Consider the following 14120-nt stretch of genomic DNA (forward strand, 5'->3'; position numbering starts at 1 on the left):
CAGAAATGTGCATAGAGTAATTCCAGCACAAAGTTAAGTAGGTATAATGGTTTGCTACTGAACTTTGCCCATCAGAGTATGTTTGTAGCTCATATTCATAAAGCCTGGACGGTTTACCACTTCAGTTCATGAAGTCTGAGGAGTTCTTCCCCCCCCCCCAGAGATTCGAGTCCACATTCTGTGAGTACAAGAAAACAATTATTACAATATGTGATGTGAGCTTGTACCTTTAATAAACGCTCATAATTGTTATAACTTAGAAGTAGGTTTGCAGGAGACTCTCCACATGCTTATCTGTAAATATAAGACAACAAGAGGCCAATGGCCCAGTGGATGCAGAGTGGGGGTCTCAGTGCTTGTAATCTGTTAACTCTGTTTTGTATTGTAGGAATGTTTAGCTTATTTTAGAGTTTATACATGTAGGAATGTTTAGTTTGCTTTAGAGTTTAGAAATGTGTTAAAATGTAGAATTATTGCAGAGACACGACACTGCCCTCAATGTAATAAAGGCCTGATTGTGTCATGAGCTTAGAAGTAGATTTGTAACTTGATAACTGTGGTCTGGAAGGGAGATGGTAGCAAGAGACTTTTGTTAAGAACTTCAGGTTGATGTTTAGCGCCCCGTAAGAAAATCTCCGTGCGTTAAAGCAGGAGACGCTTGTTACGGATTAATAGAATCGGTGTTTCATCCGAGGCGGTGTGTGATCCGTCCCCGTGCGTTAAAGCAGGAAACGTGTGTTACTATTAGTTAGAAAGCGGGGCTGAAAGGCCTCGTCGCAGCTGACGGCGGTGTGCTCAGAATTTGGCAACTACACCCTCCTTCGGACGCGTCGTTGGGACCTATAGCCGGGGTGGTGACCTGGGCACTGAGGGCGCCTTAAATAACTAAAGCTAGGTGTTGGATCCTAGTCGCGGTTGATAACCTGCATGAGAGTGGGGGCAAGTGTTTCGTTGACTGCAGTGTTTGTAGACTGCGTTAGTGTGTGTGTCAAAGCGCCGTTAGAGTCGGCGTCTCGTTGAAGTACGGAAGTCAATTAAAGTAACAAAAAGAATTTGGGCCTAAAAGTGTGTGTTTGTGGTGTGAAGAAATCGCGGCAGGAGGCCGTGTCACGAGTTGTTGCAAACTGTGAAGTCAATTGGGGGGTTAATTTGGTTTTATATTTTTTTTCAGGGGAAGAGAAACCGCGCGGTATCGAGTCCGTGGCGCAGTTTGAATAATTTGTGAGGTGTACAAGATGCAGATGAACTGCTGAGTCTTGTCCCGTGGACTCAGCAGTTCATCTGCATCTAAAGGACAAAGGTCACTCTTTCGAGGATGCCAATGTTCACATTTTGGACAGAGAGGACAGATGGTTTGAAAGAGGAGTGAAAGAAGCCATTTACGTCCACTGTGAGCGACCATCTTTGAACAGAGGCGGTGGTTTACGACACCAACTGTCTGCCATCTATAATCCAGTTTTGAGATCCCTTCCCAGACGCCTTAACGCCCACTCACATCCTGGGCCATCTGACCTCAGGAAATCACATGATAGGGTGGGGCCAGGTTTAACAATGAGCTCACCTGAAACCCTGGCTGATTGGGACCCACACCCGCTTTCACACCTTGATTCATGTGATTAGGTAGAGGATCATCGGGGGGTCCTTTGTCCCTCTTTGGGAGGAAACTCCCACTGGGTTTAAATCTGGGACTCTCCACCATTTGACCTTAGAACTGAAGAAGCTTCTCGGATGAGAGGTGAAACATCTTCAAGCAACTTAAAGAAGTCCAGACGCTTTTCTTTCCAAGCTCCTTAGACTAGTTTCCACTACCAGCAAAGACAGAATGGATGAATCAATGAGTGAAAGAGAAAACTGACTGATTGGTAAAAGCTGACAAGACTTGACCACTACTCAAGGTTAACCTCCACCTAGACAGGACAAAAGGGTGGATGAATTTATGCATTTCCTTTTACAGCAGCATCCTAGGTTGTGTGACGATTTAACCTTTTAAATGCCACTTTCTGTGTTTGTGAATCTATCAGGGGTGTGTTATTCATGGGCTTGTGCGCAGCGTTAACATTTACATCTTTTTCTACAGCAGAGTTAATCATGTGTTTGATTATGTGAGTTACAGCAGGACACACTAATGGTTAATGTTCTTTCTACTACAGGATTACTGGGTTTATGAGTGAAGGGAACTGTGTTTACAGGCTATATGTTGATTATGCTATTACACTGTGTTCTTGGGAAAAGGTTAAATATTACAGGGGAGAAGTGAAATAGTGTGAGAAACATCCTGTGTTGAAACCAGTGTCATTCCTTTTACAGCAGGCTTAACTTTATGACCTTTTGCAGCACCTCTGGAACCTGTGGACCTCCGCCTGACCACAAGGATTGTGCTTTAACTGTTACACTCACACACCCACACGCACTCACTCACGTGCACTCACACACAGGTACACGCACACAGTCACTCACGTGCAGTCACATCTGTGTGATGCCAATTCCTCCACAAAGACCTTCAGGGACAACCCCCAAAAAAAAAAAAAAAAAAAAAAAAAAGAATTAGCCATTTTCCATGGCCTCATGGCTACCTTAAGGTCAGGCCTTGATAAACAGATTCCAGAGGTACTGCTGTAAATCATGTGGTTAACAATTTTCTCCTGTGAAACAACTGATTCTGGGTTTAACACTGTACAATCTTCAACTGTGACATTTGACATGTTCAACAATACACTGTGGCATCATAAGCAACACAGGCCAGTAACTAGATAGTTTTTCTCTACAAGAATCAGTGAGGTGTGTGCGTGTGTGTGTCTGTCAGTCACTGGAGTTCAGGCCAAAGGGTGGGTGATAGTATAAATATAGGTTGGACACAGCTCACCGGTGCAGATTCTCCCCTAGTTCTTTAGGATGGTCTTGGTCTGTCGCTGAGGACTCGCCACACAACTACCCCATTTTGAAGCTTTGGTGTGACCGAGGGTTGATTTTTTTTTTTTTGTCCCTCGGGGTGATCAGCTGTCTCAGGGCCGTTCCTCAGCACCCACAGCACATCCTGTTCATGATGCCAAGCATGTTGTGGAATTTTCTGTAATAAAGTCTGTAACACGTAATGAGCACTCTGAAACAGAAGTGGTGCTCCCACTCCTTTACGCATTCCAAGGAAGAGGGAGGAACTTAGAAACTGATCATCACACGCCTCGCTATGAAACCTAACAAAACAATGGGTTTGATGTTTTGTGCCCTTGGCATTATCAGAACCTCTAAAGCAGGGGTCTCGAACTCCAGGCCTCGAGGGCCGGTGTCCTGCAGGTTTTAGATCTCACCCTGGGTCAACACACCTGAATCAAATGATTAGTTCATTACCAGGCCTCTGGAGAACTTCAAGACATGTTGAGGAGGTAATTTAGTCATTTGAATCAGCTGTGTTGGATCAAGGACACATCTAAAACCTGCAGGACACCGGCCCTCAAGGCCTGGAGTTCGAGACCCCTGCTCTAAAGGGAGTTGTCTTCTCCAACTGCTGAGGCTGAAATAAGTTCATCTAGTTTTAGAAACTTCCACTGAACAGTCTATTACAGTGTCACAACTAAGAATATGCATAAGCACTTAAATACTTTAAATGAGAATAATAGAAATTTTCTATTACAGTAATAAAGAATTGGTTATGGTTTAGAATTTATTTATACAATTACACAATACTGTATCCTAAAATAAGTGCACACATTCAGTTTGAGTTACTAGTATAGTTTGTTGTCAGCTTATGACTAGAGTTCTGTTACTTTGACCTTGTATGCTTATATTTAGATATTTCTGTATCATTTAACCAATTTTGTTTTTGGGGTTAAATAAAATAAAATAAAATACTTTTTTGGACTTTAATCTGTGTTCGAGTTTCCTTCACCGCTCAGTCCGTCACACCCAGTTTTTTTTTTTTCCTTAATCTGTTGTCTTGTGTTTGATGACACTGCTTGGAAACACAAGACAAGCTTTGCATTTTATTATTATCCGATAACACTTGTTAAATCATCCACCATCTCTCCTATGGACTTTTTAATGTCTAGAATCACAGATCAACACAGGCCTGCCCTCCAGCACAGCAGGAGCAGGGGCAACGCCTCAACAGCAACATTGTACCCATCAGGTAAAACATCAGGCTACATTTGCTTTGCATTGTGCCTACCTGATGACAGTGATATAGCATGATGCAATTCCATATTAGATTCTTGATGAATGTGGGTTGTTGTTATTCAGAAAATATCTCTGCACAGCCCTGAACCCCACTGCTGCAGTCTGCTCACTGCACCTCAGAGTTTATTTAAGGACTAGTTCAGCCCAAAGTGAGGAGACTCAGTCACCTCAGAGCCAACACTAAAGAGTGTAACTTTCTTATGCACCACTAAAAATGAAAGTGACATTAAAATATGAAAGCACTCTAATCACAGTATAACACATGCAAAATCAGAAGGCATAAATGATTATGAATCCTTTTCTCCTGCTTTGGTTACAATGGGTGCATTAAGGGGGTTTAGTGTCTTTGTCTGTACTGGTACCATGAAACAACATCTGTGCATGCCCCTGATAAAAGAGTGAATGCTTTCCTGTGAGATCTCAGACTAACCAGAGGTGGATCAAGTGTGGAGGTCTGTGTTCTCTCCAAGGATATGCCTACCCAGACCATCTCTAACCCACTGTCAAACCGGTCATGCTAGATCACAGGTGTCGAACTCCAGGCCTTGAGGGCCGGTGTCCTACAGGTTTTAGATTTGTGCTTGATCCAACACAGCTGATTCAAATGGCTAAATGACCTCCTCAACATGTCTAAGTTCTCCAGAGGCCTGGTAATGAACTAATAATTTGATTTAGGTGTGTTGACCCAGGGTGTTATCTAAAACCTGCAGGACACCGGCACTCAAGGCCTGGAGTTGCCCATTTCGGCACCTATGGATATGTCATCCTGGATATGCCTACCCAGACCATCTCTACCACACTGCCAAACTGGTCATGCTAGATGATATTATGGGGTTGTTACTCCTCATACACTTGAGCAGCCACCGGTCCTGCTGCTAGGTTGATGCTATTCTACAGCCCTACCCAGGGCTCCTAACATCTCCTCAACACTTTAGTCTGTACCTTCTTGCGATAGCACCTATGGATATGTCATCCTGGAGTTGGACTTTCTGTGAAGCCTCAGTGCGATGCAGGGACAGTCTCATGCAGTAGGTGCAAGAATCAGTCAGGAGGGATAAGATCAATGATCTGTGAGAGGGGGATTTATTCTGTTGTCTCTCCCAGGGACCTGTTGTCACTTTTATTTACACCAAAGCAGGTGAACTACACTCATAACAGTTTCTGCTTCCTAACTGGACAGATTATATTCCTCAAGTTTAACTCATCATGTTTTGATGTGACGCTCCATTATTCATCTCACCTGTTTTATTCAACATGGATGCTTTCTGAGGACCGATACTAATAAACATCACCACTCAAAAAAAACAAAACAAAAAACCCATTAACTTTTCTTAAAATGAGTTCAAAAGCGACTGTTGCAGACATGACTGTGAAAACACTCAGACAAACACAGAGGGTGTGAGGTTTGTTAGATGAACTATATTTAGGACAGAACATTTGGTACAAATTATTAATCAGGTAAACCAAAGTAATCCTCAAGGAATAGATGCACAATCAAACAGGTGATCTAAACGCTATATTCCATTCTCATCCCACCAACACACAGAGAGCTATATGAGGTAATACACAGGACGTTGTGCAACATAAAGTCGTATAAGAAACTGCAAATAAAGGTGATTCTGGTCCCTGATCATGATGATCCTGCAGTATGGGTTGGTCCCTATGAGCAGCACAATGACAGCTGTGAGTAAACAAACTCTCCCTAAAGTTGCTCTTCTTTCCCTTCAAAGAATTTATTCAAATACATATCAAAAAGACACCTTTTTATTTATTTTACTTATAGATCATAATAATGTTGGCATCACAATTTCTGTCTTAGCACTCCTGAACCAGGTTTTCACAAAAAATCAGTAGTCGTATCAGCGTCTGCCACACTGGTGGGATCTATTCTACAAATTTCCCAATTTATTTCAGAAACACTAATGATATGCAAGCTGATATTTCCACAGATATAAAAGCATGTTTCTGAAATAAATTCTGTTTTGTGTCATTTTTTTTTAATTTGTAAATTTTAACTCGATTAATTACTAAAAGTAGGATGTTCACTTCACTTCAGGTTACAGTCATTAATAATTTTAAACACATTAAACTCAAGTCTGATTGATGTGAAGTTTTTTTTTCCCTTTTTTTAAAAAAAAGCATTTGTATCTATTTTCTATAAAAATATAAGTCACAAGCACAAGTAGAAAAATAAAAATTAAGACATTCTTGGACAGTCTCTGTGAAGCCTTCATAGAAAATGAAAGTTAGGAGAAGAAATCAGTGGTTGGACTTGGCCTTTGACTAGAACCCCCCAATCTCTGCTTGTTTTTCAAAGGTGAAAAACTGAATGTGAGTGCAGAGTGTGCCCCTGTGTCAGTTAACTTAATGTTAATCCTGGCACCTCCTCTCCAAAGCAGAGCTCAGCCTCTCTCTGGCGCTGCCACATGACTTGAGAACCCCACCGTTCCTGAAGAGTCAAACAAAAATGCGCACGTGTGAGGCTGCTGTCCCGCTCATGCCTAACACACATTTAAATAGAAATACGAAGTTCAACTAAGTCGAGGTGATGAAAGACTGTTCTACCTGGACAGGAAGATGTGAAGCAGTGAGGCATCGTGCTTAGGGAAGTATTCCTGCTGGACAGCATGTTCCAAACATAGCAGCTGACCTGGGACCAGCAAAGCCTTTTTTGTCTTCCCCTCTCCCTGGAAGTAAAAACAATAAAGAAAAGGCTCACCACATTTAAAAACAACTTATAACCTGGCCATTACAGATTTGCCTGAAACATTTCAGGGCAAAGACCAGGTTTTTAATAGGAATTATACGAATATGTTAAAATAAATAAATAAATACCAATGCTGGTATTGGTACTAGATCAATACTAGCATGACAGGATCAATACTATACAATACAGACACATTTAAAGAGTCCAGGTCTCCAAAAATCCCAGTTTTAAAATACATAAACAGCTGAAAGGTGTGTTTTGTTGTATTAACTAATTATTTTGAAAAGTAAAACTCAGTGATTTAGTGGTCATTAAATGTGTTCAGAATTTGCAAATTGATGATTATTCATCTCATGACACACTGCTCTCCCCACACAAGCTGCCTTTACAGGTTAAAAGTATCAGCATCATCAATACTGGCCTTGTATTTACTCGGTATTGGATCAATCACACAATACTAGTAAATATCAAGAACTATGGCTCTCTTAAGATAAATTCTGAGATATAACAGAATTATGGATCGTTCAAGTTACTTAAATATTTGGATGTGTAATCTCTGACAGCAGTTTTGGAGCCCTGGCGAAACTACTATGTGCATGTAAATGACTGATATTCTGTTTATAGTTTCTCGTGTAGTGTTACATAATAATCTTAGAGGACACAGGCTAGGAAGCACTGCAGCGAGGCTTTACCTTGAGTAGTCCCATCATGACCAGCAGCGTGGAGAGGAAGCAGTATGACTGGAGGGTGGAGCCAGAGAGGAGCTTCTTCAACATTGCATCTGTGGAGCACAGTGATACACTGCATGTCAGAATCTCAGAGAATAGAAGCTATCCACGTGAAAAAGAGGACAGCACAAGAGAGAAACTGCATGTTGACGTCCTCACTAATAAGCAGCCCACTCAGTGCAATTATATTTGAGGAATCTCTGCATGCCAAAGCTTTGAAAAGGGTGTGCTGTGTTGCATTTCAATGTTTGACTATAAAAAGTGACAGAGGACCTAATTTGGTTGTTGTCATTAATCAGTCATATATAAACTGTTCCAATGGTGCCTGCTCATATTAAAAGTTTCAAATGATGACGGCAGTGTCTGTGCAGATGATCCTTGCATATTAAAAGCTCAGACTTCAGTTTTCCTACTTTTGGCTCTTTATGCAGTCAGTGGATATGGTCATCTCAGACACACAGCTGTAGCTGTGAGCAGAAAAGCTCCACCTGCTGTTTAATCCTTTTGTTTGTGAGGTGCAGCCAATCAGAAGAAAGTTGGCTTAAATTAAGAGGAGCTTGTTTCTGATGAACTGAGAGGTGGCACCAAGGCCCAGTATAAGACAAATAAGGATTATTTTGAACTTTGAATCCTGCAAATGTGGGACTAATGAGGAGCAGAATCAGTCTAATGTAAGTGTGACTTTATTCACCAATAGTATCCAGAACAGCGGTCTTGGTCTCAGGATCTTCACTGTATAGGGAACCGATTTTCAGAATGACATCAGCAGCTTTCTGTGGCTCAGATGCATCGACCTGGTGAGAAGACAGCAACAGGTTAAACCCATTCCAGCAAAGTAAAACACGCCAATACCAACATGCTACAAGCACTTTGCTGACTACTTAAAAACTTGTAACCTCTTGCTGAAGGTCTGTCCTCAACTCTCCCAGCTGGAGAAGTTGTTCTGCAGAGGGGCAGCTGAGGAACGACGTGATCTCCGCCTGTGGACGAACATAGAGACATCACTGAGAACTCTTTTCATTTTCCCAGTTTATGTGAAATAACTAACTGATCAACAATCACATGAAAGCAACTGTTCATCTAATAAAGCTTCAACTTACAGGACTGTTAGGCGAAACAGGACTATTTCCATTTGTTGTTATGCCATTTTCCTTTGTGATTTCACTGCCCTCTTCGTTCTCTTCATTGCAGTCATCACTGACATCATCATCATCGTCATCATCATCATCATCGTCGTTTCCACTGTCATCTTCATCATCCTCATCTCCCTCATCATCACTGTAGCAGTGAAAGTTTTAAATCTACTGTTTGCATGTTTGTGCAGTTAAACACTGAAAATGATTATGGACTTCTTAAAGCCTGCGTTACCTGAGTGACTCGAGCAGGTCTCCTTTGTTCATGTTCTCCATAGCCTCTCTCAAAGCCTCACAGCCCTCCTCTCCAAGACAGTTACCTATCAGCCACAAACAAAACCAGTTTCAGTCTTTGCAAACTAAAAATGTCTTTTTATTTTACATTTCTGCAGCATTGTTCAATCAACCTGGACCTTCTTTCTACAAACACATAAAGACCAATTTCACGGTCAATGTGCATACCGTTCAGATCCAATTTCTCCATATCAGCTTTGTCTGCAACAGCCTGAGCCACCACTAGTGCTGCTGCTTCAGTGATCTCACCAAATGACAGATTAAGCTCCTGGAAAAAAGTTGCATGAGAGAGAGCACTGTGAGATTGAAGCGACACAAAGGGAGACCAAGTCCTGAGCTGCGATCGTACACCGACCTTGAGGATTGGCAGTCCTTCTCTCAGGACTGCAGCGAGGGCAACAGCTCCCTCAGAACGGACAAGACAGTCACCAAAGTTGATCACTTGGATGTTCCTGAGATGCCTCAGAGCCTATAAGGCCAAGTGAATTTGGGGACACAGTCAAACACAGGATAAAGGTCATTTCTGCTTACAGAAAGTTGCTGAAAAAACATATGGAACTCACCTGTGCCATGGCCAGCGAGCCCTTCTTGGTGAAAGTGTTGTCATTGAGGTTGAGGACTCGAAGCTCTGGGTTATGTCGAATGGCTGAAGCTAACGCCATCACACCTGAGTAGTTTATTCCATTCTGGGGCATGTGAATCTCTTCAAGGCTGCCCAGCAGCTGATGTGAAAGCGAGGAAGAAAGTGCATCATGAAACAGAAATGGTCTTTGTTCCTCCCAAATCAAAAGTCCATAATATGATTACATTTACGGTAATGTAAAACTGAACAAGGTGAGAGTATTTTGTACCTGAAAGGCCTTAGCCAAGGCGCTAGCTCCTTCATTTTCCAGCCGGTTCCTCCCTGCTATAAACACTCTCAGTCTGAGTGGAGCTCCAAGAGACGATGACTGTCTGTGGCACTCAATCAGGGCTTCAGCCAAGATCTATATTAAACATACAAACACGGATGCTGTTGGAACTATAATGCAAATACACAATAAAGTGTTACATTTTTAAAAATCTGTTAACTACATTAAAAAGCCTACACTTACGTACATAATTTGAGCATGTGCCTCTGTACACAACCATAGTAAATTTTAAATAAAACAATCAGGGTGTGATGGGCAACTAACATAAATCTGTGTCTTTGTCTACATATTATTTGACAAAGCTGTTTGAGAGCTCACCTTTCCTCCACCAATCCCCATACCACAATTGTTGAGCTTTAGCTCCCTCAAGGTGTGGCAGGAGGGGCTCTTAAGCAGCTGCTCGATTCCTTTGACACCATCTGGCCCAAAAGCATTATCACTCAGGTCCAGCTCAGTCAGCCTGGCCCCTGCACCCATCACTGCACTCCCCATGGACCTCTGAAGCACAAGAATAGACAAAAATATAGAACAGTATAAAGCACATTAGATTGCGCATGTATGAACACAAGAAAATTTCAGGAAGTGTAAAAGAACATCAACATTCATACACAGAAAACTGATGTGATATCCCTTTCACACATAGTGGTCACTACAGTGGACAGTGTATACTTGTACATAAACCACCACTACGTTGGACACTGATGTGTCACTTCATACCCTGCCACCAGTGACACATTGCAGTGACATGTAAAAAACTTTTTGAAAAGTACAAACAAGTACAAAAATGAAGTTCAAAAATCTTTTTTTCATGCCTAAAGATGAATAAAAATACTAAAAAAAACCAAAAAAAACCTGATTGAGGTTTCCATAATTCATGCATGAAAGGAATATTTAACAGTTCAAGAGTAAGTAAGAGGATGGATTCTTCCTTTTATTGGGGGTGTAACTCAGTGGCTTCTCACCAGGGCTGGTGGGATTTCAGAGCGTAGTCTTCCAGTGAACATGTCACTCCAGTAGCATCTCTGAAAGACACCAGAAATGGGAACAGTTAACAGAATGTATCACACTGCAGGAGAGTGTAAAGTATAAATACTGTTAGAATGTAACAGTATTGTATATTCAAGATGGAAGAATTTTGATGAAATATTTCAACTAAGCAAAAATCGTTGTAGTTTGAAATGCACTTGAAATATTAGATTACTAAGACAAATAATCTGAAAAGGTTTTTTACTAACAATCAAATCCTAATGATAAATGATGCTTTACTGTGATTGGAAATGGTGAACTAAGAAAGCACCTGAAGCATGTCTTTGTTCTCCAGAGCCTTTGCAATGGCTTGGGCAGCCTCAACTCCCAGAGTGTTTCCTTCTAGGCGTAGAGCTCTCAAACCCTGGTACTGCTTGATGTCTCGGGCCAGCTGCTCCGCTGAAAGCACAGGGATCAATTTGTCAGATTTAAGCAGTCAACAAGGATCACCTTCATGTCTACAGCACACACAAGGGAATAACAGCAAAAAAAATAAATAAATAAAAAATAGAGCTACATATTCTCACCTGATTCTGCATTGTCAAGCTTCAGTCCAAGGCCTTTGTAGCTCAACTCTCCATCACCAACATGGGTCTTAGAGAGAGCATCAGCCAGCTGAGCAATGTCATCTGAAGCCATAGTGACTCTAGAAACATCCACAAATTACGGAGAAGGGAAAAGTGTCACATTTTATAAGCTTATCCAGCAACATAAATAAGAATAAATACAAGAGCAGACAAAAAAGGCCAGACGCTGTTCAGTAAGAGTTAAGAACATTCAGCGTTATAGAAATGTCCAAAAAAGTACTGTCAACAACCAAGTTAGCTATTTAGCTGTGCTGTGCTAACAAGTAGTAATGCGCAACAAGAGAAACGCTGACTAAACTAAACTAAACAGTGATTTTTTCCGTCTGTTAGAGGAGAATCCTCATTTCTGTGAGACACACAACTGTCTTTAAAACGCAGACGACTTTTCAAACAAGAGAAGCTTACCACAAGAGAAAATGTTCCCGGTAAATGAAACGATAACACGCCGCTTCTTCCGCGCGCCGGTTGCTTAACGTGACGTCACGTGACGTCACGCTGCCTGGATTTTTTTTTTTTCTTCGTGGATTTTTTTCAGCGTCTATTATCGCCATCTGCTGTTTTCCTCTTGTCTCTGCCGTTTTACGCCTCGGTTTGAGTTTGAGTGTTGTCTTTTCTTCTCTATGCTTAAACCAATAAAGGAAGATTGTTTTTACCAATGAAAAAAAAGCCTTCCATAAGTCAAACTTTCAGGTTATTAAATCAAAATTCCAACTTAAGAAATCGAATTATCAAATTGTTTTCTGAATTTCGAGTTTTTGGCACAAAAATTTGAGTTGGTAAGTCAATTTTTTTTTCCAAGTGCCAGAAACAAGCTTGTTAAAGATGAAAGGTAATTCGATATTTGAAAGAATAAAATAGCTGAAAATGTTCTTTGTTTCAACAAGGAAGTTATATAATAAACTGGACTGGAGCCACAACACTGATGCTCTTTACAGGAAGGGTCAGAGCAGACTCTACCTGCTGAGGCGGCTGAGGTCATCTGGAGTACAGGGAGCGCTTTTAAAGACCTTCTATGACTCTGTGGTGGTATCTGTCATTTTTTACAGTGTGGTATGTTGGAGCAGCAGTTTATCGGCAGCTGAGAGGAAGAGGTTGGATAAACTCATCAGGAAGGCCAGCTCTGTTCTGGGATGCACACCTGGACCCAGTGCAGGTGGTGGGAGACAGAAGGACTCTGGCCAAAATAACATCTCTGATGGACAGAGTCTCCCACTCCATGCATGGAAATGTTGCTGAACTGCAGAGCTCCTTCAGTGACAGACTGCTGCATCCTAGATGCATGAAGGAGCGTTTCCGCAGGTCCTTCCTCCCTGCAGCTGTCAGACTGTACAATCAGAACTGCTCCCAACAATCATAGATGTTTACATCAGCACTGTAACTCCAATAAGTTAATTAACCGATTCGCACTACAACCTGGTTTGCCTCTTATCTGTAGTTAGTTTTATTTAATTTAATAACTGTACAGTACTCTGTATATAGTAACCATTGTCCTTAATGTAAATATGTAAGAAAAATTGTGTATGTTTCTGTTCTGTGTCCTGTGTACTGTTTGTTTGTATATGTGTCTTTTTGGCTGCTGTTACAACCAAATTTCCCCTTGTGGGACAATTAAAGGATTATTCTATTCTAAGTTTAAAAACTCACAGGACAGGTTTTGTTATTGGTTGGTGTCCTGACTTATTCACATTATAACTAATAGGGTTGCTTTGTGAGTCAATGTGCAGAAGCTTTTGGTAGGCCAGGGAGCTTTAAAACAATCCTTTCTCACAGGATACAGAAGGTGACCCACATATGCAGACCTCTGTCCCTTTCATGCCAAAATCTAAAGGCCCAGACAGACAGAGACAGCTAAGAATTACTTCTCTGTAGAAAACAAAGATAATGACTCCAAATGTCTAGGTGAACCCTTTAATGAGCTCTGATGACCTGATGAGCATGACCTTATGTTGGACAAAATAGCCCATGAAACCAAAATGTATGTAAATTTAATTTTTTTTTTATTTATGTATGTTTTTGTATGTGTTTATTAATTTGACTTATATAGTTCTATATATTTGGTCCAACCCAATCAGGTCATCCGGATCGGAGGAAAAGCCCTGTATTCCTTCTGTGTTTCTTGATTTGTAACATTTTACTTAATTATTTTAGATGCACAACTTATTATTATTAATTAATTTTGCTTAAAGACTAAAGTTTTTTTTAGTCTTCATGTAATTAATAAATTAAAAATATTAATAATGAGGAAATCTGGGTACATGAACTATATACAGTAGTGTGCAAAAGTCCTGACCCCCTCTTATTTCTTTAAAGAGGAAATAAGAAGAAATTCTCCAAAGAAATGAGAACAAGTTATATGTTTTGTGACATTCAGTGAGCAACAAAGTAACTAAAGGTACAATTTAAACTAGGTTCTTTGCTACATTGTCTGTTTTGTGTTGACTCATCTAACTCTTCTCTTGAGTTTGTTGCCTTTAGTATGCTTGAATGATTCACAGGTGAGTGTTAAGTTGGTTAACAAACAAATATGGTGTTCCTCTGAAAATGGTCAGGTACAAGGACTGGAC

General features: G+C 40.9%; 1 protein-coding gene across 1 annotated transcript; it reads right to left on the bottom strand.

Moving 5' to 3' along the window:
- Nucleotides 1-6467: 6467 nt before the first annotated feature.
- On the bottom strand, nt 6468-12073 carry rangap1b (Ran GTPase activating protein 1b). The gene is made up of 16 exons (XM_031748826.2): nt 11962-12073; nt 11497-11615; nt 11241-11368; nt 10906-10965; nt 10262-10441; nt 9884-10018; nt 9596-9754; nt 9388-9501; nt 9201-9300; nt 8974-9058; nt 8706-8883; nt 8502-8585; nt 8297-8399; nt 7570-7658; nt 6736-6857; nt 6468-6619 (listed from the first exon to the last, which is right to left on the bottom strand). The coding sequence occupies exons 2-16, from the start codon at nt 11606-11608 to the stop codon at nt 6541-6543; spliced, it is 1728 nt and encodes a 575-aa protein (XP_031604686.1). The 5' UTR covers nt 11609-11615; nt 11962-12073; the 3' UTR covers nt 6468-6540.
- Between the last annotated feature and the right edge of the window lie 2047 nt (nt 12074-14120).

Source organism: Oreochromis aureus, linkage group 8, assembly GCF_013358895.1.
Source record: "Oreochromis aureus strain Israel breed Guangdong linkage group 8, ZZ_aureus, whole genome shotgun sequence".
NCBI classification, from domain to species: domain Eukaryota; kingdom Metazoa; phylum Chordata; class Actinopteri; order Cichliformes; family Cichlidae; genus Oreochromis; species Oreochromis aureus.

Coding starts and splice junctions, on each gene's coding strand:
- rangap1b (XM_031748826.2), bottom strand. CDS start 11,608: ATGGCTTCAGATGACATTGCTCAGCTGGCTGATGCTCTCTCTAAGACC. Junction 9,755..9,883: donor CCTTGGCTAAGGCCTTTCAG/GTACAAAATACT, acceptor CTTTCACATCAG/CTGCTGGGCAGCCTTGAAGA. Junction 9,059..9,200: donor GGAGAAATTGGATCTGAACG/GTATGCACATTG, acceptor TGTGGCTGATAG/GTAACTGTCTTGGAGAGGAG.